The sequence below is a fragment of the Oncorhynchus masou genome, chromosome 33 (assembly GCF_036934945.1).
Source record: "Oncorhynchus masou masou isolate Uvic2021 chromosome 33, UVic_Omas_1.1, whole genome shotgun sequence".
In the NCBI taxonomy this organism is placed as follows: Eukaryota; Metazoa; Chordata; class Actinopteri; order Salmoniformes; family Salmonidae; genus Oncorhynchus; species Oncorhynchus masou.
This window is the reverse complement of record NC_088244.1, coordinates 39,080,739-39,104,758: the sequence shown is the minus strand read 5'-3', so window position 1 is coordinate 39,104,758 and position 24,020 is coordinate 39,080,739. Positions and strand designations below refer to the sequence as shown.

General features: G+C 42.3%; 2 protein-coding genes across 7 annotated transcripts in view; both read left to right on the top strand.

Annotated features, from left to right (window-relative positions):
* The first annotated feature begins 5,155 nt into the window (after positions 1-5,155).
* On the top strand, positions 5,156-8,209 carry LOC135528511 (N-alpha-acetyltransferase 10-like). Of its 4 annotated transcripts, none has more exons than XM_064957643.1 (8): positions 5,156-5,346; positions 5,735-5,833; positions 6,032-6,090; positions 6,175-6,220; positions 6,378-6,493; positions 6,743-6,787; positions 7,047-7,131; positions 7,601-8,209. In XM_064957643.1, the coding sequence occupies exons 1-8, from the start codon at positions 5,326-5,328 to the stop codon at positions 7,775-7,777; spliced, it is 648 nt and encodes a 215-aa protein (XP_064813715.1). In that variant the 5' UTR covers positions 5,156-5,325; the 3' UTR covers positions 7,778-8,209. The 4 variants fall into 4 exon arrangements, with proteins under 4 accessions (XP_064813715.1, XP_064813713.1, XP_064813714.1 ...); XM_064957641.1 differs by having other exon boundaries at positions 7,047-7,133; positions 7,594-8,209; XM_064957642.1 differs by having other exon boundaries at positions 6,740-6,787.
* Positions 8,210-12,672: 4,463 nt separating this feature from the next.
* The window catches only part of LOC135528510 (SLIT-ROBO Rho GTPase-activating protein 3-like), a 23,507-nt gene continuing 12,159 nt past the window's right edge, over positions 12,673-24,020 (top strand). The window contains exons 1-12 of one of the 3 annotated variants that reach the window (XM_064957637.1): positions 12,673-12,872; positions 17,977-18,060; positions 18,449-18,620; positions 18,873-19,038; positions 19,366-19,428; positions 19,624-19,728; positions 19,824-19,952; positions 22,504-22,725; positions 22,817-22,918; positions 23,081-23,314; positions 23,475-23,559; positions 23,986-24,013. In XM_064957637.1, coding sequence (XP_064813709.1) covers positions 18,000-18,060; positions 18,449-18,620; positions 18,873-19,038; positions 19,366-19,428; positions 19,624-19,728; positions 19,824-19,952; positions 22,504-22,725; positions 22,817-22,918; positions 23,081-23,314; positions 23,475-23,559; positions 23,986-24,013 — 1,367 coding nt within the window. In that variant the 5' untranslated portion in view covers positions 12,673-12,872; positions 17,977-17,999. Of the gene's footprint in view, positions 12,873-17,798; positions 18,061-18,448; positions 18,621-18,872; positions 19,039-19,365; positions 19,429-19,623; positions 19,729-19,823; positions 19,953-22,503; positions 22,726-22,816; positions 22,919-23,080; positions 23,315-23,474; positions 23,560-23,985 lie in introns of those variants that run through there. The other 2 variants (XM_064957636.1, XM_064957638.1) reach the window with 2 other exon arrangements.

Here is a 24,020-nt window from a genome sequence, read left to right as displayed (position 1 = left end):
AATTGGAGGTGTACCTTTGGACGTATTTCAAGGTCTACCTTCAAACTCAGTGCCTCTGCTTGACATCATGGGGAAATCAAAAGAAATCAGCCAAGACTTCAGAAAACAAATTATAGACCTCCACAAGTCTGGTTCATCCTTGGAAGCAATTTCTAAATGCCTGAAGGTACCACGTTCATCTGTACAAGCAATAGTATGCAAGTATAAACACCATGGGACCACACATCCGTCATACCGCTCAGGAAGGAGATGCGTTCTGTCTCCTAGAGATGAATGTACTTTGGTGCGAAAAGTGCAAATAATTCCCAGAACAACAGCAAAGGACCTTGTGAAGATGCTGGGGGAAACAGGTACAAAAGTATCTATATTCACAGTAAAACGAGTCCTATATCGACATAACCTGAAAGGCCGCTCAGCAAGGAAGAAGCCACTGCTCCAAAACCACCATAAAAATGCCAGACTACTGTTTGCAACTGCACATGGGGACAAAGATCATACTTTTGTGAGTAATGTCCTCTGGTCTGATGAAACAAAAATAGAACTGTTGGCCATAATGACCATCGTTATGTTTGGAGGTTAAAGGGGGAGGCTTGCAAGCCGAAGAACACCATCCCAGCCGTGAAGCACGGGGGTGGCATCATCATGGGGCGGCTATGGTAGCCTAGTGGTTAGAGTGTTGGACTAGTAACCGAAAGGTTGCAAGTTCAAATCCCTGAGCTGACAAGGTAGAAATCTGTCGTTCTGCCCCTGAACACTGTTCCTAGGCCGTCATTGAAAATAAGAATTTGCTCTTAACTGACTTGCCTAGATAAATAAAGGTAAAATAAAAAAAATGTTGTGGGGGTGCTTTGCTGCAGGAAGGACTGGTGTACTTCACAAAATAGATGGCATCATGAGAAAGGAAAAGGAGGCTATATTGAAGCAACATCTGGGTCTTCCAAATGGACAATGACCCCAAATGTACTTCCAAAGTTGTGGAAAAATGGCTTAAAGACAACAAAGTCAAGGTATTGCAGTGGCCATCACAGAGCCTTGACCTCAATCTCATAGAAAATTTGTGGGCAGAACTGAAAAAGCGTGTGCGAGCAAGGAGGCCTACAAATCTGACTCAGTTACACCAGCTCTGTCATGAGGAATGGGCCAAAATTCACCCCGAAATATTTGACCCAAGTTAAACAATTTAAAGGCAATGCTACCAAATACTAATTGAGTGTATGTAAACTTCTGACCCACTGGGAATGTGATGAAAGAAATAAAAGCTGAAATAAATCATTCTCTTTACTATTATTCTGACATTTCACATTCTTAAATAAAGTGGTGATCCTAACTGACCTAAAATATGGAATTTTTACTAGGATTCAATGTCAGGAATTGTGAAAAACTGAGTTTAAATGTATTTGGCTAAGGTGCATGTAAACTTCCAACTTCAACTGTATATCGTTCTCATTTACAACTGCGACCTGGCCAAGATGAAGCGTAGCAATTCGACACATACAACAACACATGGCCTATTTATTGCTTTACCTCCCTTATCTTACCTCATTTGCACACACTGTATATAGATTTTTTTTCTCTACTGTATTATTGACTGCATGTTTGTTTATTCCATGTGTAACTCTGTGTTGTTGTATGTGTCGAATTGCTACGCTTCATCTTGGCCAGGTCACAGTTGTAAATGAGAACTTGTTCTCAACTAGCCTACCTGGTTTTAATAAAGGTGAAATAAAAGCCATTTTTAAAAAGCAGGGAAGCAGTGGATTAAAGGGGGATAACAGGAGGGCCTGTGGGTGTCAGCAGTAAAGAGGTAAGCAACCATATGAGAGGTGTCCTAGTGGATGCTCAAAGATTGCAAGAAACAAGGGGTGGGGTTAGGGTAGACAGCCAGTCTATTCTGTTCCACGTCAAGGACCGGGTACTGACAAATACAGTAAGCATAGGATATATGAGTTATTATGTGAGGGCTTTATGTGCCTTTAAGATGTTACAACTGACAGAGGTTTGGGCATGTGGCAGCAGCCTGTAAACAGATAAAACAGAGTGCAAAGACATGGAGGGGAGCATGAGTATGGGAAATGTGGGGATGGTGTACAACCAAAGGGTTGCAGCTGTGGGGGTGCTCATAGTGTGGCATATTTTTTATTACCTTTATTTAACTAGGTCAGTGAATTAAGAACAAATTCTTATTTTCAATGACGGCCTAGGAAAAGTGGGTTAACTGCCTGTTCAGGGGCAGAACGACAGATTTGTACCTTGTCAGCTCGGGGGTTTGAACTTGCAATGAAGCAGGCAGTGGAGGTGCAACAAGTAAGAATGGAGAGAAGGGTGGCATATGCTGAGGCAGTGAGGCTGGTCCAGGTAGATACAGGTTCATTCAAGGGAGAGATGGGTAGGAGCATCTAGACCGGGGGCGATATGGTATACATTGATAAGAGAAAGCTTGTGACATTCATAGTAGGAGCTATCAATAGCACTGCTAAAGTAGAGTCTAAAACAGAGAGGATTCAGCTAATAGTGAAAGCTGCTGGGAGGCATCTGAATATGACAGGGTTGACATGGGAAGAGGTTTGAGATTACCTCAATCAGCCGAGGGTAGAATCATGTATTACTGGATCTTAGTTATGATGGTAATACTACAATGGAATGTTGGAAGCCTGTTGGCTAATTGGCAGGAATTCAAGCAGTTCATTGTAGATATGCCAGCCAGGCCTGATGTGATTTGTGTGTAGGAAACATGACTCAAACCGACTGTGGAGTTTATCATACAGGGATATGTGGGGAGGTGGGGTGCCACCTTCATAAAGCAAGGACTTCCCTATAGGATGCTAGGCAAAGGTATTGAACAGGAATATGTGGAGGTGTGGTTGAGAGGAGGGATGCTCGTGGTAGTGAACTACTATAATCCCTGGCAGATATTGGACCTGGAAGTGGTGGAGAGGGTGGAGGACCAGGAAGTACGGTAATGTGGTGTGGCGATTTCAATGCCCACAATATGCTCTGGGGGGGAAACAGGTGGATGGAATTGGCCAAGTGATGGACAATTTGATAGTAATCAAAGATATGGTGTGCCTGAATGATGGCCGAGGGACCAGGATTGATGTAGCCAGGAGCTGAGTGAACAGGTGATGGCTTGGGTGGATATGAGAGAGGATGTGGATAGTATGAATAACTGGGTGAGAACAGCATTAGTGGGGGCAGCTACTGAGACTATACCTAAGAGTTCAGGGAGGAGGAAAACAGTCCCATGGTGGACGGATGTGTGTGGGGCAATGGTGAGGAGTAAGAACACGGCATTTAGAGCACTGAAAAGGACGCATAACTTCCAACATCTGATTCGGTATAAACAGGCCCTGGTGAGGAGAACTATTCGTCAGGCAAAGAGGTCAAAGTTGGCATCGGGTATATGACATCATTGAAAGGCGACACCCGTAGGAGAAGTATGGGGGATGATTAAGAGGATGAGTGGGGTCAGAAGGGAGTGGGATTATCCAGTGTTGACGAGTGGGAAGGATGTGGTAGTAACAGATGAGGAGAAGGCAGAGATGATGGCCTAAGCATTTGTCCAAGTGCATAGCTCGGGCTAATTTGTCAGAGGAGGTGCAGAGGGAGAGAACGAGAACGAGAGAGGATTATCCTGGAGAACTGGATAGGAGGGAGGAAGTAAATGATGCGTTGAATGCACCATTTACCATGGCAGAGGTGAAAAGGGAAATAGGTAAGGCTGGGTTAACTTCACCTTGGAAAGATGAGGTGTGCTATGTTATGTTGGCCCATCTGAATGACGAGGCACTGGATAAGGTATTGGTGTTGTACAACAGTGTGGGAGGAGGGGAAACTACTAGGCAGTTGGAAGGAGGCAATAGTGGTACCAATCCAGAAGCCAGTAAAGGACCCAACGAGGCATCGGCCAATCGCTTTAACATCACATGTATGTAAGATTATGGAACGTATAATTGCGGAGAGGTTAACTTACATCCTGGAGAGCAGGGGGTTAGTATCGCCACATCGGAGTGGGTTCAGGAAGGGTAGGGGAACTATCGACCCAGTGCTCTGTTTAGAAGCAGAGGTCAGGAAGGCTCAGGTGAACAAGGAGACTGTTGTAGCTGTCTTTTTTATGTGGAGAAGGTGTATGATATGATGTGGAAGGACGGGTTGTTAATTAAGCTTGATATTATGGGAGTAAGAGGAAGAATGTACAACTGGATAAATGATTTCTGGTTTGGAAGGTCTATCCAGGTGAGGGTGGGGAGGTACAGTGGGGAGGGTGGGGAGGTACAGTGGGGAGGGTGGGGAGGTACAGTGGCAAGAAAAAGTATGTGATGGCCATACTGTTGGCCTTGCAGTGGGTGGAGGAAGTCAAGCCAGACAGAGTTGTTATTTGCTCTGATTCATGTGCAGTGTTAATGAGTCTCCAGTCCTTTAGATCACGTAGCAGACAAGACCTACTATATGAGGTGCTACAAACCCATGGCCGGATTAAACAGATGGGTATACAAATAAGATTTACTTGGGATACAGCCATGTGGGGGTGGAGGGGAACGAGGCAGTTGATGTAATGGCTAAACAAGCACTTAGTAGTGGGAATGTTGATGTTGTAGTTTCAATGAGCAATGCAGAGGCAAAAAGCCGGATATGGACAGTGATGGTGCAGAGATGGCAGGAGCAGTGGAATAGAAATACTAATTTAATTAAAGTACAGAGGCAAGTCGGGGAGAACGGCAGGAAGGGACAGAAGAGGGGAGGGGAGGCTATTTTTTTTTACAAGATTAAGGGTGGGACACAGCCGGTTAAATAAATTCTTAAATGTGATAGGAAAGCATCCAATAGAAAAGTGGTGTTATTGCCAGGAAACAGAGACCGCGAAGCATGTATTGCTATAGTGTGGGCAGTATCATAGGGAAAGAGAGAGGCTGAGAACTGATATGAGGAGGAGGGCATACAGGAAAGTATTTTAAAAAGTATATTGAGTAGAACGTCATTAGATATTGTCCCAAATATTTTATATTTTTTAAGAGTAAGAAGGGTAGGATGTCGTTTCTCCTTGTATCTGGTTCACACTCCAGTACAGTAGGTGGCGATAATGCACCATAATGCTAGATGCCAACCGCCGATAAACCCCACCGAAGATGAAGCTTCTAGCCATGACCCTAGAGGCGGGACTTACCTTTCATTAACTTCCGGTTAAGCGCATGCTTCCTCTTAGGTTTAACTTGCTAACTAGCACTCCTGAAATATAATCTAAGACAACGTTAGGAGTTCATAGCTTGAACACTTTACGCCCATTATTTATATTTTTCATCATCTGAACGTGTGACGGTCGAAGAAAACATGAATATTCGCAACGCAAGGGTAAGTGAGAAGCACTGTCGACCATGCAACACTGTGCTAGTTTACCTTAGCTAGATAGCCACCCATCGCTAATAATAACAATCCAAGGGGTTCTGATAGCTTCACTTATGCATGCCATGTCAAACTGTGAGCCAACTAGCCTATTTAGCTAGCTACTATTTAAATAGATTGCTTATACAGTAACTATCAACAAAGTAAGAAGTGCCACTTGAAGTGTAGTTAACGGTAGCTTACTAATGCCAATAGTGATATTTTGACTGAATCTGTGTCCCCACTCCAGACATCTCTTCTTGTAGTCCCTTTTCCGAAGTGTTCTAGCTAACTAACGTTAAAGTAATTGTTTCAGTCAGTATCCATACCATTGACATTCCTTGTTCTGTTTCCTCAGCCGGAAGACCTTATGAACATGCAGCACTGCAACCTGCTGTGTCTCCCAGAGAACTACCAGATGAAGTACTACTTCTACCACGGACTGTCCTGGCCGCAGGTTAACATGGCCTCCTCTTCAGCAGACAACTCCATCACCACTTGACTCAAGTCTTTGTCCTGGCATTCAATCAGTCACAAATTGAATCTAACTCATCAGAAGGAATGACTGGTTCGATTTAGGCCTAGTTGTTACTAGATGTCTGTGTAACTCAGTGTATCTATCTCTAACATCACCTTGTCTTTGCTCATCTTTCAGCTCTCCTACATCGCAGAGGATGAGAATGGCAAAATAGTGGGATATGTTTTGGCCAAGATGTGAGTATACCTGAACTACAGATCTTATCTCATGCCATTGTTTGTCAGTCTCTATCACGCCCTCACTCTTTATGTGGTATGCAGGGAGGAGGATCCAGATGATGTCCCCCATGGTCACATCACGTCCCTGGTGAGTCTCGGTTCTGTATTGGTCATTGTAGTACTTAATTGAAGAGGGTGTGGCATGCGCGTGCTAGCATCTGCAGCACTTGTCAGGTTGTTGAGGTGCGGTTGTTGATTAACAGGAAGGATTATTAACAACGGTTTGGATTGTCTCTGTCGCTCAGGCTGTCAAGCGCTCTCACAGACGTTTGGGACTAGCTCAGAAGCTGATGGACCAAGCCAGTCGAGCTATGATTGAAAACTTCAACGCCAAATATGTCTCACTTCATGTCCGGAAAAGGTAGTGCAGTGTGCTGGATGTCTGTGTTGAACTTCAATGCGATGGTTCTACTTCGAGTCGTTTTTATATGACTCTTAGATAAGAATTTCCACAAGTTTTTGTAATGGAATGCTGCTCTTCTGTTCTCTAGAAGTGTAGCTAGAAGATTTAAATACAGAGAGACATTGTTCGTGTCAGATCCTTCTTAAATGGTATTTGTTTGTTCACAAATAACTTGAATTGCATCCATCTAATTTTCTCCTACTGCAGTAACCGAGCGGCCTTGCACCTGTACTCAAACACACTGAAATTCCAGTAAGATCTCCTTCTATCCTTGTGAAAACAAACCCTCTTAAAGCAAATGCATATGTAATATAGATGTTCCATGTCAGCCTCCTATTCAAACAGATGTTTATTCAGGAACTGTGGGTCATATTCCCTAATGATACTCTTTGCATTCAAATTCATTTATTTTTGCTCTTATTTAACCAGGTATTGTTTGCAGTGATGCAATGTACATGTATAATATGTTGTTGGTCACTCACTTACTAATAATTTCCTTTCTCTTTCATAGGATTAGTGAAATAGAGCCCAAGTACTATGCAGATGGGGAGGATGCCTATGCCATGAAGAGAGACCTAGCCCACATGGCCGATGAGGTGAATTTTTTTTACTCTTTCCCTTTATCCAGCAGCATGGCTTTTATGGGTGTAATCCAACCACCTTCATCTCACCCAGTGTTTTGCATACAGTCGCTTTGACCACCTTCGTCTCACCCAGTGTTTTGCATACAGTCGCTTTGACCACCTTCGTCTCACCCAGTGTTTTGCATACAGTCGCTTACGCTTTACCCCGAAGGGTGCGTCCTATATTCTATTCTCCCTCATGGATTTAAAAGTAATAGACTGGTGTGAGCAGTATGGTGCAAACTCCCTCCCGCCGTGCTTGCTTTTAAATGCATGAACTGGAGTGAACAAGTGCACACTTCTGGATGAAGGGTAGAGAATCGTAAGAATCGTAATGCAGTCATGAGCCACTCTCTTTACCTGAGGGTTAAGCTCAACCTTTCCTTTTTGTCAACTGAATTTTGACCGTTTTGTCTGTTGTTTCTGTCTATGGGTCCCACAGTTGAGGAAGCCAGGAATGAAGGCCCTGGGTCAGGAGGCACCTACAGCTACGACCACACCCGGTGACCAGGAGAAAGAGGGAGAGGGGGACAGCGGAGGAGAGAACAAAGACCTCAGTGAAGTTAGCGAGGCCACAGAGAGCACAGACGTCAAAGATTCATCCTCCGATTCACAATGACTCAGCCATCTTTAGTAGCCATTTTTAAATTTGCCGTCAAAGATACTTACTATACTTTTTATCTCACATAAAGGGAAAAATGATACCCAGTGGCAGTCAGCTTCTCCATTCACTTCTGTTACTTTTACAGCGTAAAGTAAAAATAGATTTTTTTTTACTAAAATAGGATTTCTCTCTTGACATTAGTGATACAATGTTATTGAAAGAAATTACTTTGCAACTGAAATGACAAGTTGATGTTGAGCTCAAATTCACAACTGGTTCTTTAAAGGTTGTTTTGGGCTTGATGCTGTCACTACTACTGTTTTCAATCCCCCCACTCACCCATGAAATCAACACATTTTGAAAAAAATAACCTCTGTTTTTGGGTGTGACTTAATGAGATCTGTGAAGTATTCTTCAAAATGCTGAAAATAAAAGTTTCAAGTAATACTTTTTGTAGTGGCTTTCTTTTTTTCTAGGTTTGAAATTGCAACTATTTAAGGTTGAAATTCTAAGAATGACCACTAGGTTGTACTGTTGTGAGTAGAATGCATACAACGCTTACAGTAGTGAGACTTTACAACTAGTAATAAGACTAGGGACATATTCAGACCAGGGTTTCAGTTTTCTGGCTATATTAGGCAGTATGCATTTTGAAAACATATGGAATTGTTTGAAACCTGAATATTTATTTCATGTTATGAGGCATTTCTTCCCTTGCTTCAAAGTAGCCTACAAGCAAAATATGACCATTTAAACATGGAGGCAATTATTTTATTGACTGCATAGGCAACACGAGTTTGAAGTTTGGGGAAGCTTACAATTTATCCTTGTCCCATGTCTGATTTTCATATGCACATTTTCATAGAACAGTTTCATTTCAATGTTTAGTTTCTCAATCATTGTCATGAATTAAAAATATATATTTAAAAAAAACTCATTACTCACATGTGTTACATGGATCACTCCAAACAAAAGACAATGAAACAAATGGACAAATATTGTAAATGATAGTTATGAAATAAAACAAAACTTGTTTCTCACATATGTAGCAGGTTGTGACCTCTGCAAACAACGTTTCCACTCTGAGAATGAGAACAGTAAATGACTAATTAATACATGCATTAACAGAAATGTACTGTATGTAACCAAATGACTGTGATTAATGGTACACTTACTACTGGTGACATATGTAATGGAGAATTGATATAAATAAAAAAGGATAAACAAAACACACAATTAAACAATGAATGTGCAAGAATTTGGCGGGAGACAGCTAAGCCCAGACTCCTATGTCTTCGCCACACACTCCTCCCCTTCTTGTCTCAACATTTTTATTTGTGGATACCAAGGGAAGCAAGACTTGCCCAAAGAATTGACCAAGAAAAAAACTGCGTCATAATTTTCTTTCAATTCGCAAGAGGCTGAATGCTTCTCACCTAATAAAGCACCCGAGCGAGCAAAACAGCACCCCTCTGTCTATGTGTGTGTAGCCAACCTGATTGATGCTGTCTGGTCAAAAAGAGAATGACATTGTTGCCACCCGTAGCAGACCGTTTGTTTCATCAATATGAAAGAGAGGAGGATGGCTTTGGCATTTCTCTAGGAGCAGGGTGAATCAACATGTTTTTTCTACTTGCACACACACAGACATAAATAAGACGATAGATAGTGATTATATAATTTGGGCAAATTTATTTCCATTAACTTCCTTATTGGGCCCACAGCTATGCCACTTCTCTCCTGTTCTATTGTTTTTCATATCAACTTTCTTTCGTTTTCCAGAAGCCAAATGCACAGTCATATTAGCAACCCATTATCGTTGTGACATCTTTAGATTCACCCTCTTCCTAAATTTCGAACAGAGATTTTCATCTCCGTCGCATATGGAACCGCGTTATCAGGTGCACTTTTTAGAATGGGGTTTTCCCGCAAATTGCATTTTGGCAAAGGTTTGAAAACTGTCTGCTTCCTTATAGGAGTTGCATGTTTTGTTAATATGCATTACCATAATCTAAACGTGATTTCTGTCATTCTGAGCACCGCGAGCGGACGCCCTAATGGGATATGTATCCGGCAAATTTCTCAAATGGCCAGTAGGCTAAATAAAAAATCTGTTGTTCAGGGCCACATTTCCTGAACGAAAACCCTGATTCACACGAGTGCTGTTTTAAATGTTGCAGATGGAAATGTGATATATAGAGCTATCTGACAGTCATTCCTGTTGTACACATTTCTATTTGAATTTTCTGTAATGTTGCTCCCTTCTAAATGAGCTCCTGAGCCAGTAACTCTGTCCCTGTCTTCATTACAATTGACAGCACAGACTGATAGATACCATGGTAACATCATTAGAAGAATTGACCTCCAGGACTGGACTGATACCATGGTAACATCATTATCATCATTAGAAGAATTGACATCACAGACTGAACTGATACCAAGGTAATACATACCCGAAGCATCCATCACCCTCACACACTGTTGTATTTAGCCTGCCCTGTGGTACCATCTCTCTCACATTCTACAAGGTGTTGAAGTACACCAACATGATGTCTTCAACAGGATGTCCTGAGATACATTTAAACAACAGATACAGTACCAGTCAAACATTTGGATACACCTACTCATTCAGGGGTTTTTCTACAAAGTAAAATAATAGTGAAGACATCAAAACTATGAAATAACAAATATGGAATCATGAAGTAACCAAAAAAGTGTTAAACAAATCAAAATATATTTTATATTTGAGATTCTTCAAAGTAGCCACCCTTTGCCTTGATGACAGCTTTGGACACTCTTGGCATTCTCTCAACCAGCTTCACCTGGAATGCTTTCCAACAATCTTTAATGAGTTCCCACATATGCTGAGCACTTGTTGGCTGCTTTTCCTTCACTCTGTGGTCTGACTCTTCCCAAACCATCTCAATTGGGTTGAGGTCGGGTGATTGTGGAGGCCAGGTCATCTGATGCAGCACTCCATCACTCTCTTTCTTGGTCAAATAGCCCTTACACAGCCTGGAGGTGTGTTGGGTCATTGCCCTGTTGAAAAACAAATGATAGTCCTACTAAGCCTAAACCAGATGGGATGGCGTATCACTACAGAATGCTGTGATAGCCATGCTGGTTAAGTGTGCCTTGAATTCTAAATAAATCACTGACAGTGTCACCAGCAAAGCACCCCCACACCACCACACCTCCTCCTCCATGCTTCATTGTGGGAAATACAATTCACCCACAACACATCTCACAAAGACATGGCGGTTGGAACAAAAAATCTCAAATTTGGACTCATCAGACGAAAGGACAGAGTTCCACCGGTCTAATGTCCATTGCTAGTGTTTCTTGGCCCAATAAAGTCTCTTACTGGTGTCCTTTAGTAGTGGTTTCTTTACAGCAATTGACCATGAAGGCCTGATTCACACACTCCTCTGAACAGTTGATGTTGAAATGTGTCTGTTACTTGAACTCTGTGAAGCATTTATTTGGGCTGCAATTTCTGAGGCTGGTAACTCTCTGCTGTAAAGGTAACTCTGGGTCTTCCTTCCCTGTAGCGGTCCTCATGACAGCCAGTTTCATCATAGCACTTGATGGTTTTTGCGACTGCACTTGAATAATCTTTCAAAGTTCTTGAAATTTTCCGAATTGACTGACCTTCATGTCTTAAAGTAATGATGGACTGTCATTTCTCTTTGCTTATTTGAGCTGTTCTTGCCATAATATGTACTTGGTATTTTACCAAATAAGGTTATCTTCTGTATAGCACCCCTACCTTGTCACACACAAACTGATTGGCTCAAATGCAAAAGAAGGAAAGAAATTCTACAAATGAACTTTTATCATGGCACTCCTGTTCATTGAAATGCATTCCAGGTGACTACCTCATGGAGCTGGTTGAGAGAAACCCTGGCCAGTATAAAATACATTTTGATTTGTTTAGAAAGAAAAAGAAAAACAATGGAATGAGTAGGTGTGTCCAAACTTTTGACTGGTATTGTACATTTTCTCAGAAAACTGGAAAAAGACTACTCTCTTTCATGGAAATAAAAAGCATTTTGAGATTTGTTTTGGGAATTGTGCACAAAAGGACAATTTGGTGTAATGTTGCGTAGCTTACAGTTTCAGAATTAAACTCTACAGAAGGATAGACTTCTTGAGAAAGGGGAAGAAATAAACTTAGCAATGCGTCAACATTTAAACCAACATTTATACCATATAACATTTACACCGAAAACTACAGTCAAAACAAAATATAGATCAGTTAGAAGCCACTTTCAGTTAACAGTCAGCTATTTAGTTGGAAGGGAGGGAAGGAAATACACAGGAAGTTAGAAGTGAGAAAGTGTTTGACAGTTCTCAGCTTGTACAGCAATATTTTTTAGACATTCAGTAAAACTCTTCTCTTAACCACAGGCATACAGTTCTGTTTTCACGCATTATCTGGTATCTTCACACCTTGCAAAGGCATGACAACACTGTCACTTCACTCTGCACCATTGTTTCTGGTAAACAATATTAGCTATAAGAGTAAGCAAACTACTGCTCTCTAGTCATGCTTAGTATCAGGATTATATCATGTTATATGTGGAGAACATGCTCGTTCAGTGAGATGATATTAATGTGTTTTGTCGTGACATGGTGGGTGGATTTGGCACCACCATTTTAGGACGTGTTACACAATTAAGTGCAATGCGCTCATCAAGTATATTAGTTACTCAGAGTAAGAGATCGGTGGTAAGACTAAATACGGTAATTATAGATGACAGCGCTTACTCTTACTCAGCTTATGTGTGTTTCTTCTATACACATGAACTCATAGGGGAAAGTGGATGGAATGACGAGGGAGCTGAGAAGAGGGGGGTGATGAGAAGGAGGGGGTGTGGCTTGAATTAGAAGCTTTCACTCTTCACAACTCTTTCACAAGCTGTCACAGGATCTCTCCGAGAGTGTGTCAGGAGGCAACGGAACAGAGTGTGTGTGTGTCTGTGACAGAGAGAGAGAGAGCACCCAGGTGTGTGTATTTAACGTAAGGAGGAGGAAGAGAGAAGTTATTGTTTGGAGATAAATGTTACTCACTGTGGAAAAGAAGAGTATTAAAACTAATTTCAGCAAGGTAAGAATCACATTTTCATGACAGAATACCTTGGCCATTTATTTCCCATTTTGTGAGGTTACTTTTTCTCTACTTCCTGTGAATGTGGTTTATTTCCTGTTTGACAGTTATGAATACTGTATTTCTCAATGTGTATCTCACCCCACTATGACCTTTATGTGTGGTTGTGGTTTCCCATAACCTGGGAAACACCTAATTAGTACATATGGCATTACATGTAACTATGACATTCATTACCAATGAAACGCTGCGTTTGCCTTGCAGCATTGCGTTGCAGAGGCAGTTGCAGTGTGTTCGGTGTGGTGCGTCAATTTGATTTATCGATCGTATGCGTCAAACTGTGTGCGTCGACACGGCTTGACAAAAATGATAGCAGAAGGTGAATGTTGAACTTCTGTTGCACACATATCCAGATGATGTTGTGTTCGAAGCGTGAGCCTTAGATCAAATCTAATTCAATCAGCAACTACAAAAGTGTCTTCCAGTTAAAAACGGACCAGTGAACGTCAGTTAAGAATTGGTACCCTGCTTACGTCCTGATGATGATGGCAATAAACTCCAATTCCTGTTGGGTGATTCAATGATGATCACATAGTGAAGGAATGGAGAGAAGGAGAAAGGAAAGGGTGACAAAGCTGTAAAGACAACATGCTGCATGTACAACATCTGCTTTCTAAAAATGCATTTTCTTAAGCGAGATGACATGTGTTACAAATTCCAAATGTAGATGCAATAGACCTATAGGGGAACCTACAGGCACATACATAGATCAACCGATAGGCATGCCTATCTAGATGGACTGAAGAAATCACAGGCAAAAGTTGTTTTGTTTGTTAAAAGATGAAAGGGAGTGAAATTGGGAAGACTGTAAAACAGCTGTGTTTTAAGAGAATGCTTTTTGAAAAGAGAAGAGGAAGTTAGTTGCCAGTGAAGAGTGAGAGAGTGATAAGACAGACGGAGAGAGAGAGAGAAGTCAAGTGACTGGTTAAGGGAGGTCAAGTAAGTCCTGGGTGTGTGTGTGTGTGTGTGTGTGTGTGTGTGTGTGTGTGTGTGTGTGTGTGTGTGTGTGTGTGTGTGTGTGTGTGTGTGTGCATGTGCGCGCGTGTGTGTGTGCCCCTGACACAGGAAACACCACCCCTGTCTTCCCCTTTCAAAAGATCACTAGAGGTGACAGACAGACAACAGAGAGGCAGGACAGATGCCAATAATATGAACTACTAACTTCATGAAGGGCAATTCAAATGCAGTTCTTAACCATAAGTCCTGGCAGTGATCATGCACTGACTGATTAAGCTCTCAATCAAATCGTTCCCCTAAAGGTAACCACATTTCCCATGTCCTCATTTTTCTATTTCCCTTTTTCTTCCTCTGCATTGTTGGGAAGGGCTCCTCAGTAAACATTTCACTGTTAGTCTACCAATAATACTAACTTCATAAATGGCGGTTGAACTGTAGTTAATTGATCCACTACTAAGGCCTTTAACAGTGCCTAATATAAGGAATAACAAACAACACAAATCCATAAAGACTTCTCTTTTCTCTCATCCGGGGCGGCAGGGTAGCCTAGTGGTTAGAGCGTTGGACTAGTAACCGGAAGGTTGCGAGTTCAAACCCCTGAGCTGACAAGGTACAAATCTGTCGTTCTGCCTCTGAACAGGCAGTTAACCCATTGTTCCCAGGCCGTCATTGAAAATAAGAATGTGTTCTTAACTGACTTGCCTGGTTAAATAAAGGTAAAAATTAAAAAATCCACTGGACTAGTTAATGACTCTGGATCCAACGTAGAGGAAGAATGGAAAATTATGTTGGGATCATCAGATCACTATTATGCCAACAACACCAGGCCTATGCTATTGAACAAAAAAGCAACATTGGCTGGCTGGGTCTGACTGTCATGAAATTATATAGTCATAAACCAGTAACTGTAGTTAATAGTTTGTCAACTGATATAATCTGCAAATCATGACAACTGGAATTTAAGGATTATGTGTGCTGTGTCTTGTCTGGCTGTGCGCGGCAGTAGCCCTGAGACTGCCGCGCAGCTCCCCCAGGGACTGCCACGCAGAAATATCAGCCCACAGAGAGAAACAGGAGATTGTGACTTGAGTTTCGCCATCAGCTGGAAGACTGTGTCCATTCTTGCTTCTTGGTCAGTGTCAATGGTGGAAAGAGAGAGTGGAGGGATGATGAGAGGTGAACCCTCAGTCTGCTGCTCTCTCTCCATCAGCTGAGACTGACCATCAGATTCAGGCAATAAAAATAGCCCAATAAAAATAGAAAGCAAATTATTTAAATGTATGCTCACAATATGATCACACTATTACCATTGTGATTATATAGTCTACCTCAAATGTTGAAAGATAATTGAAAAAAATGTCCCGAACAGCAATTGACAGGGCAATTCAAGCAAAGCCAATATGCGGTGATAATATATTGGGCCTATAGCTTACTTCACAAACCTCATTGCTACAGTACTGTTTTTTGATTGGTTAATGTTGCATAGGCTTACCTTTTTTAAGTCATGTATAAAACAAAATCTCAGCAGTAGATCTCGGCTTGCATTTTGATTTAAAGTGACCTTGACTCAGAAAAGGTTGGTGACCACTGTTCTCAAGTTGTCCCAGTTAACACTATCAACGTCTCCTTTTACTGTGATCGAATCATTGCCATATTAGCCACTTTCAAAGCAACATACCGAAACAAAACAAACTACGCAAGAGATTTTGTTGTAGGCAGAAGACATCCGAGAAGGCTTCTATTACACACACTACTCAGCCCATGGACCGGTGTGGCCATTTACAGTGCCTTCAGAAAGTATTCAGACCCTTTGACTTTTTCCCACTTTTTGTTACATTACAGCCTTATTCTAAAATGATGGGTACACACACGACCCCATAATGACAAAGTAAAAATAGTTGTAATTTTAATTTGAGCAAATGTATGAAAAATAAAAAAACAGAAACACCTCATTTATATAAGTATTCAGACCCTTTGCTATGAGACTTGAAATTGAGCTCAGCTGCATCCCTTTTCCATGGATCATCCTTGAGATGTTTTGACAACTTGATTGAAGTCCACCTGTGATAAATTCCATTTATTGGGCATGATTTGGAAAGGCAGACACCTTTATATATAATGTCCCATAGTTAACAGTGCACGTCAGAGCAACAACCCAGCCATGAGGTCGTAGGAATTGTCCGTAGAGGTCCAAGACAGGATTGTGTCGAGGCGCAGATCTGGGGAAGCGTACCAAAGTTTACCAAAAGGCACATTGGAGTTTACCAAAAGGCACATTAAGACACTCAGACCATGAGAAACAAGATTCTCTGGTTTGATGAAACCAAGATTGAACCCTTTGTCCTGAATGCCAAGCGTCACGTCTGGAGGAAACCTCAACCATCCCTATGGTGAAGCATGGTCGTGGCAGCATCATGCTGTGTGGATGTTTTCAGCAGCAGGGACTGGGAGACTAGTCAGGATCGAAGCAAAGATGAATGGAGCAAAGTACAGAGGGGAAAAAATGATTTAATCAATTTTAGAATAAGGTTGTAACGTAACAAAATGTAGAAAAGGTCAAGCGGTCTGAACATTTTCTGAATGCATTGTATATTGAACTGGACTGTGTTTACAGCATGATCAGTCGTGAGTAGATGCGCTTGTTTTGAGATCAAAGTGAGAGCTGCATATAGCCGCGTGTGCACATTTAATTAATATCCTTTACTTGTTCCTAGGCCGTCATTGAAAATAAGAATGTGTTCTTAACTGACTTGCCTAGTTAAATAAAGGTAAAATAAAAAGTGAATTATAGATCACTTGTAGTCAGCAATAGGGGAGTGATTGCTTTCCACAAGAGCACAAACATGTAAATTACTAGACATCTTTGAAAAGCGAGTCAGATAAAGAGCTTTTTTTGTTGTATTTTGAGACAGACTTGAATAAGCTAAGTAGCTAATAGGCAGAGGGTACAGTAGCACGATGTGTCCGATCCTCTGTAATAATGTTATGGGAATAATCATTTGTTTTATTTTGTAATGTAGTTTCTTGCATCAAACAACACAACAACATTTTCAGTCACCTCTTTGCCTGACAGACAAGTGGATAAACAGGTTAATGTCAAGCCCTGTATGGGTTTTTTTTTTTTTTATTTTCAAAAGTCTCATGGAATGTAAGATATTGAACACCACACATTTGTTGCTACTGTAAACTGAATGATAAAACAGCTATTTCCATGTTAAAATGTTATGGGATGCATTTTCTCCATTGTTTTTGATGGTAAGCCACTTTGCTAGGCCTACATTATGATCAAATAGCCACAATAGCCTACAAGGCCACTGTTAAAACTGGAACTTAAAGTGGGTACATCCTGGGTGTTCACAGTAAACGCATGCATATAATTTTCACGCCGTTCAAGTTTGCGCTCAGCAGACCTGAAATGTGCTCGGTGCCGAAAAAAATGAGAGGGAACATTGGTTACAGTTACTAAATATATTAGTGAAACCACCTGTAGCTTGTGAAACGAACATCCTCTCGGTGACAGTGCTGTGTACCATGTGGCGGTGGCAAAGTACTATTTATAGAGCAGCTGAAATGTTTTTGCGGCTATTTTCCGCACAGCATACGAAAGTTATGCAGCAGCGGGAGCAGAGCGGCGCGTTACATGCCAACTGGCTTTCGACGCAGCTAGGCTGGCTTGAACTAGATGTGTTACAGTAAGAGAATACTGTTTACAGTCACCCTATTTCAGTCAGTCTATCCCAGGCGGTCTATCTCTAATACGTGGATACTGTGGTGTCCGTCGGTCTGCATTGTAAACAAAGAGTGTCACAGAGCGTTGTTACGAAGTGTTTGGGACAGAATGTATCAAGACGCAGCAGGGTAGTGTACACTACAAGTATAGACAGAAAGGTTTTCAAGAGTTAGGTCAATAATCAAGTGGACTTTATCCCGGATGAAGGGTCATTAGCTGCACGCATACATATACTCTCTAAGAAGCATGGGTACAGTGAGGGTTTTTGCCAGGAACTAGGTAGCAGGTTGGTTGTAAGGTTTCAGTTTGAACTATCGCAGAAAACCTTGTGGAATTATTGGCATCTCTTTGCAACAGGGTTTCACCCTGCCAGAGCAACAATGACGTCAAATGTGAAGCTGAGAAAAGTGGGTGTTCTAGACTATGACACACAAATCAAAGGTAAGGGAAATACTTGTTACTGTTTTTACCCTCTAACGTTACTCTACTGTACTGCTCATATTTAATGTTTCTCTTCTCACCGCCCTCCGGTTGGTACAACATAGTTCTAGTTCCATGCATGTCTGTCTAGTCACAGACTGAGTCCATATTAAATGCTTATTGACTGTAAACACATTGGACTCAATGGTACAACACAACCGTCACCTTCAGCATTTGGTTGAAGGTCTACATGTACAGGACATGGAAGTGTAGAACTCAGTCACTATTCAAAGTCAGTAAACAAAATGGAGGCATCCCTCTGTATATCTCTCCACTTCCCTCTTTCTCTCTCCCGCTCTCGCGCTCTCTCTCACCTACCTCCCTCCCACTCTCCCGCTCCCTCCCCAAGAGGTGCGTTGTCAGTTGTTGGACCAGTTGAAGGTGTTGGACCTGCAATTGGAGCAGAAATCTCAGCAGCTTCAGGACCTGACAGACTACCTGCGAAGACGCAGTGAGATAGAAGGGGAGTATGCACGCTCGCTTGACAAATTGTCCGAGAGGTTCACCTCCAAAATCAAAAGGTAAATTGCTCCAAGCTCTGTTTGTGCTATGTCTGTTAGTCCTATGGTCATTGAGTTGGCAAGATGTCAGGCTAGATTTGAAGTGGTCTTTGTGTCTCTGAATCCACTCTACAAATTACATGTTTCCCAGACACAGATTAAGCCTATTCCAGAACTATAAAACTGTGTTTTTTAATTTTACATTCTAGTATTTTCCATTCTAGTACATTTCTGGTTAAACCATGGCCCTTTCCCTGTGCCTCTATCTTTCAGGAAGGAGCCCTGTAGTGGCCAGTCTGTGGCCCAGTGTTGGCTGATGCTCTTGGCTCAGACCAGACAGGAGAGCAGAGACCACAGTGGTCTGAGTGAAATCTGTAGGACCACCCTAACCGAGCCCCTTACTCACTGTCTGGAGATCACACAGCGCCTGGCCAAGAGGGTACTGCTCCATCTTCATTTGATTCATTCAGCCAGCATAGTCCGCTCAGTAACATTTGCACTATTTTACATGGAGTCCTGGGGAGTCATATTCCGATCTCTAATCTGTACATTTCTCAATCTCTAATCATCTCTAATCTGTCTCTCTCCGTCTCCAATCTGTCTCCATCTCTAATCTGTCTCTATCTCCGTCTCAATCTCTAATCTGTCTTTATCTCCATCTCTAATCTCTCTCTCGCCATCTCTAATCTGCCTCTATCTTTGCCTCGGCCTCTGTTTCATTCTCTAGTCATCTAACACATTTATTGGTTGATCTCTTTATTTCCAGAGTAAAGATGTCTGTACCCAGTTACAGGATGGTCTACTGAAAGTCACCACAGAACTACAGACAGTAAGTCCAACATGTGTGGGAAACAGACACCAGTTAAGAAACAAAGTATGACATATTTTCTAAAATAGGACACGGTGAGATATAAAGTAGTCGTCTTGGTATTTGCATGATGACGTGTTGATGGAGGTTCTCTCTGTGTGTGTGCGTGTGTGTGTGCTTCAACGTTTGTGTGTGTGTGTTTCCCCTGGCTTGCAGGCATGGAGGACCTACTACCAGTACCATTCAGATTATGTTTCTGCAGAGGGAAAGCTGAAGGAAGCAGAGAAACAGAAACAAGGCGCTTCTAAGAAGATAGAGAAAGTAAAGAACAGCTCACATCCCTTTTTTCAAAATGTGTGTGTGCGTGTGTGTGTGTGTGTGTGTGTGTAATGGCTCATTCTGATGTGTGTTTCCAGAGACAGTGTAAAGTGCAGGAGATTCAGCTGAAGTGCACCAAGGCTCGAAACGACTACCTCCTCAACCTAGCTGCAGCCAACGCTTCCATGAACAAGTACTATCTCCAGGACATCTCCTCACTCATAGATGTGAGTGGTGCTTCACAGCTGCTGTCTGGCGCCAATAGGGAAGACACTGGATTGTACTGAAAAGTACCAGCCATAATACACAATGACTGCAATGCAATGATGCAAACTCAGCGGCCTTGTGGTAAGAGTGTCTGCCCTGAGATTGGAAAGATGGAAGTTCGATCCACGGCCGAGTCATATCAGAGATTGTAAAAATGGGATCCGAGGCATCTCTGCCTGGCATTAAGCATTAAGGAGATAGATTAAGGGTAAGGCCCTGCGATAGACTTAGCGTCCTGTCCAAGGGGTGTACTTGGACATCACACTACAGAAACAAGAGATAGGCTCCTGCTTCTATGAGCCGTTCTGGCTCACACAAGCCAAGGTTTACTACAATACTTTATAATACAATGTCCATCCAACATGTTATCTTCAAGCAGGGTTGGGGTCAAGTCCATTAAATTAAATTCAGGAAGCAAACTGAAACACGCCATGAAAGTGACGCGGCAAGTAGTTTGGAATTTTTGTATGCTTTTTGGATAGCCTTTAATGGGCAAAAATGTAACGCAATGCTCTTCAGCACAAAAATGTCATAAAAGATGTCTGGCAGAAGTACATTTATCCATAAACAAAAATATAATTTTACATTTACGCTACCGGTCAAAGTTTTAGAACACCTACTCATTCAAGGGTTTTTCTTTATTTTTTTATATTTTATACATTGTAGAATAATAATAAAGACATCAAAACTATGAAATAACACATATGGAATCATGTAGTAACCAAGAAGTGTTAAACAAAATATATTTGAGATTCTTCAAATAGTCACCCTTTTCCTTGATGACAGTTTTGCACACTCTTGGCATTCTCTCAATCGGCTTCATGAGGTAGTCACCTGGAATGCATTTCAATTAACAGGTGTGCCTTCTTAAAAGTTCATTTGTGGAATTTCTTTCCTTCTTAATGCGTTTGAGTCAATCAGTCACTTTCAGACATGAAGGTCAGTCAATACAGAATATTTCAAGAACTTTGAAAGTTTCTTCAAGTGCAGTCGCAGAAACCATCAAGGGCTATAATGAAACTGGCTCTCATGAGGACCACCACAGGAATGGAAGACCCAGAGTTACTCAATGTTAGTGGTGGCTGTTTAACAGTCTGATGGCCTTGAGATAGAAGCTGTTTTTCAGTCTCTCGGTCCCTGCTTTGATGCACCTGTACTGACCTCGCCTTCTGGATGATAGCGGGGTGAACAGGCAGTGGCTCGGGTGGTTGTTGTACTTGATGATCTTTATGGACTTCATGTGACATTGGGTGGTGTAGGTGTCCTGGAGGGCAGGTAGCTTGCCCCCGGTGATGCGTTGTGCAGACCTCACTACCCTCTGGAGAGCCTTACGGTTGTGGGCGGGGCAGTTGCCTACCAGGCGGTGATACAGCCCAACAGGATGCTCTCGATTGTGCATCTGTAAAAGTTTGAGTGCTTTTGGTGACAAGCCGAATTTCTTCAGCCTCCTGAGGTTGAAGAGGCGCTGCTGCGCCTTCTTCAGCACACTGTCTGTGTGGGTGGACCAATTCAGTTTGTCCGTGATGTGTACGCCGAGGAACTTAACTTTACTACCCTCTCCACTACTGTCCCGTCGATGTGGATAAGGGTGCGCTCCCTCTGCTGTTTCCTGAAGTCCACGATCATCTTTGTTTTGTTGACGTTGAGTGTGAGGTTATTTTCCTGACACCACACTCCGAGGGTCCTCACCTCCTCCCTGTAGGCCGTCTCATCGTTGTTGGTAATCAGGGAATTCAAGGCACACTTAACCAGCATGGTTAAGCTGGTTAATGACTACCACAGCCTTCTGCAGTGATACGCCATCCCATCTGGTTTGGGCTTAGTGGGGCAGTCATTTGTTTTTCAACAGGACAATGACCCAACACACCTCGAGGCTGTGTAAAGGCTATTTTACTAAGAAGGAGAGTGATGGAGTGCTGCATCAGATGACCTTGCCTCCACAATCCCCCGGCCTCAACCAAACTGAGATGGTTTGGGATGAGTCGGACCGCGAAGTGAAGGAAAAGCAGTCAACAAGTCCTCAGCATATGTGGGAACTCCTTCAAGACTGCATTCCAGGTGAAGCTGGATGAGAGAATGCCAAGAGTTTTTAAAGCTGTCATCAAGGCAAAGGGTGGCTATTTGAAGAATGTCAAATATAAAATATATTTTGATTTAACACTTTTTTGGTTACTACATGATTCCATATGTGTTATTTCATAGTTTTGATGTCGTCGCTATTATTCTACAATGTAGAAAACCCCTTGAATGCGTAGGTGTTCTAAAAACTTTGACCGGTAGTGTACCTTATTTGACCTCATTTTCATGGATTTCTTGAAATAATCTTGAAGTCCATTCAAAAGACCATGGACATGAATATTACGTAGGAACGTGTCTCTAGCATGACGTATTCCAATTCAAATGTTTCAGTTTGCTTCCTGAATTGACTGTATTGAAATGTATTTGACCCAAACCCTGCCTACGACATAAACACATCGTCTTATCCCAGTGTCATCTCTCTGTCTTTCTCAGTGTTCAGATGTGGGCTACCACCTGTCTCTGTCCCGTGTGCTGTTGGCCTACCTGTCCAGCCGGTCCTCGGATCAGCAGAACTTGAGTGTAGGGCTGCAGCAGCTCCAAAGTGCTGTGTCTGGACTGGACCAGAGTCAGGACAGAGACAACCTGCTACAGACACACACCAACACCTTCTGTCTGCCCCTCCGCTTCCACTTCCAGCCACACGACGAAGACCAGGTAGGGTGTGTGGCTTGTATCTCGACGTCTCATGTCTTTGCTCCCATCTGTCTGATATCCTCTGATTCTTCCCTGCCCCTGTTCCTCTCAGGTGTTTGAGGTGAGTGCAGAGCAGGAGATTAGGGGTGAGATGGAGACCAGGTTCCAACAGCTACAATCTAAACTCACCGGGTTCACCCAGGAAACGGAGGAGGTAAAGTCCAGTCCACCGAATCAAATGTATAAAGCCTTTATCAACTGTTGACACAAAATGTTTTACAGTAACCGGGCCATGACTCCCTCAAAAGCTTAAAATCGACCTTGTAGTGGATAAGACGGATTCCAATATATTCACTACACACTTTCTCCCTCCTAGGCAGATAAGACTCTACGGGCGGCCCGCGTTACCCTGCTGGAAGGTATCAGTGATGATGACCTAGATCCTCCACCCTCCAGCAACCAGACCCAGGGCTCCCAGGTCCATCTTCAGTCCCCGTCTCAGAGCCAAGGTCAGGGGGGAAGCAATGAAAGCCTGGCCAGCAGCAGTGGCAGACCTAGTCTGGCCAGACGCAGAGCCAACCTGCAGGAGACTGAGATCCTCTACTGCACTGTGAGTCATTATTAAACTGACTTACATATAAGGGTCAGGCTAAAAGTAGTGCACTATAATAGTGGGGGTTACGGTAATTATGAAAATGAAATACAAGGAACTGGAGGTGGTGGTGACGATGATGATGACTTTTTTGAATTGTGTTTGATTCTTCTCTCAGAAAGTGAAGGAGTATCTCTGTAAAAGCTCTCTGGTGTCCAAACTACAGGCTAAACATGATCTGCTTAAAGTGGCTGTAGAGAAAGGTACAGCACTAACCACTTCTACAATACGAGAGCTTGGGACGATAAGTTTTTATCTGCATTTTTGTCCAAATATAGTTATTGACATCAGCCTTGTTCTGTTCAATGGTCTCTACTTATACAGTACTCTAAATGCCCCAATTTATGTTGTAAAGTTCAAAAGAATACAAGAACAAAAATAGCGGACACCATTTAAACCGAAATGAGGGTTCTCAACATTAAAGGCAGAATCCTATTTTTTCAGATAGAACCTAATAGTTCCAAGCTCTTGAATACACACACAACAGTTCGGCATGACTTTGTAGTATAGCCTCATATACAGTACACTCATTGTTGTTCCTTAATTGCCCAAGTGTCATTTTGGCTCTTCATTTCCTGTAATGCAGCTGTTACAGCTATCCTAATTGGTGCTTTTTCTTCCCTTCCTAGCTGAATCAACCAATGGTCATCAAGCCAGGTCGAGT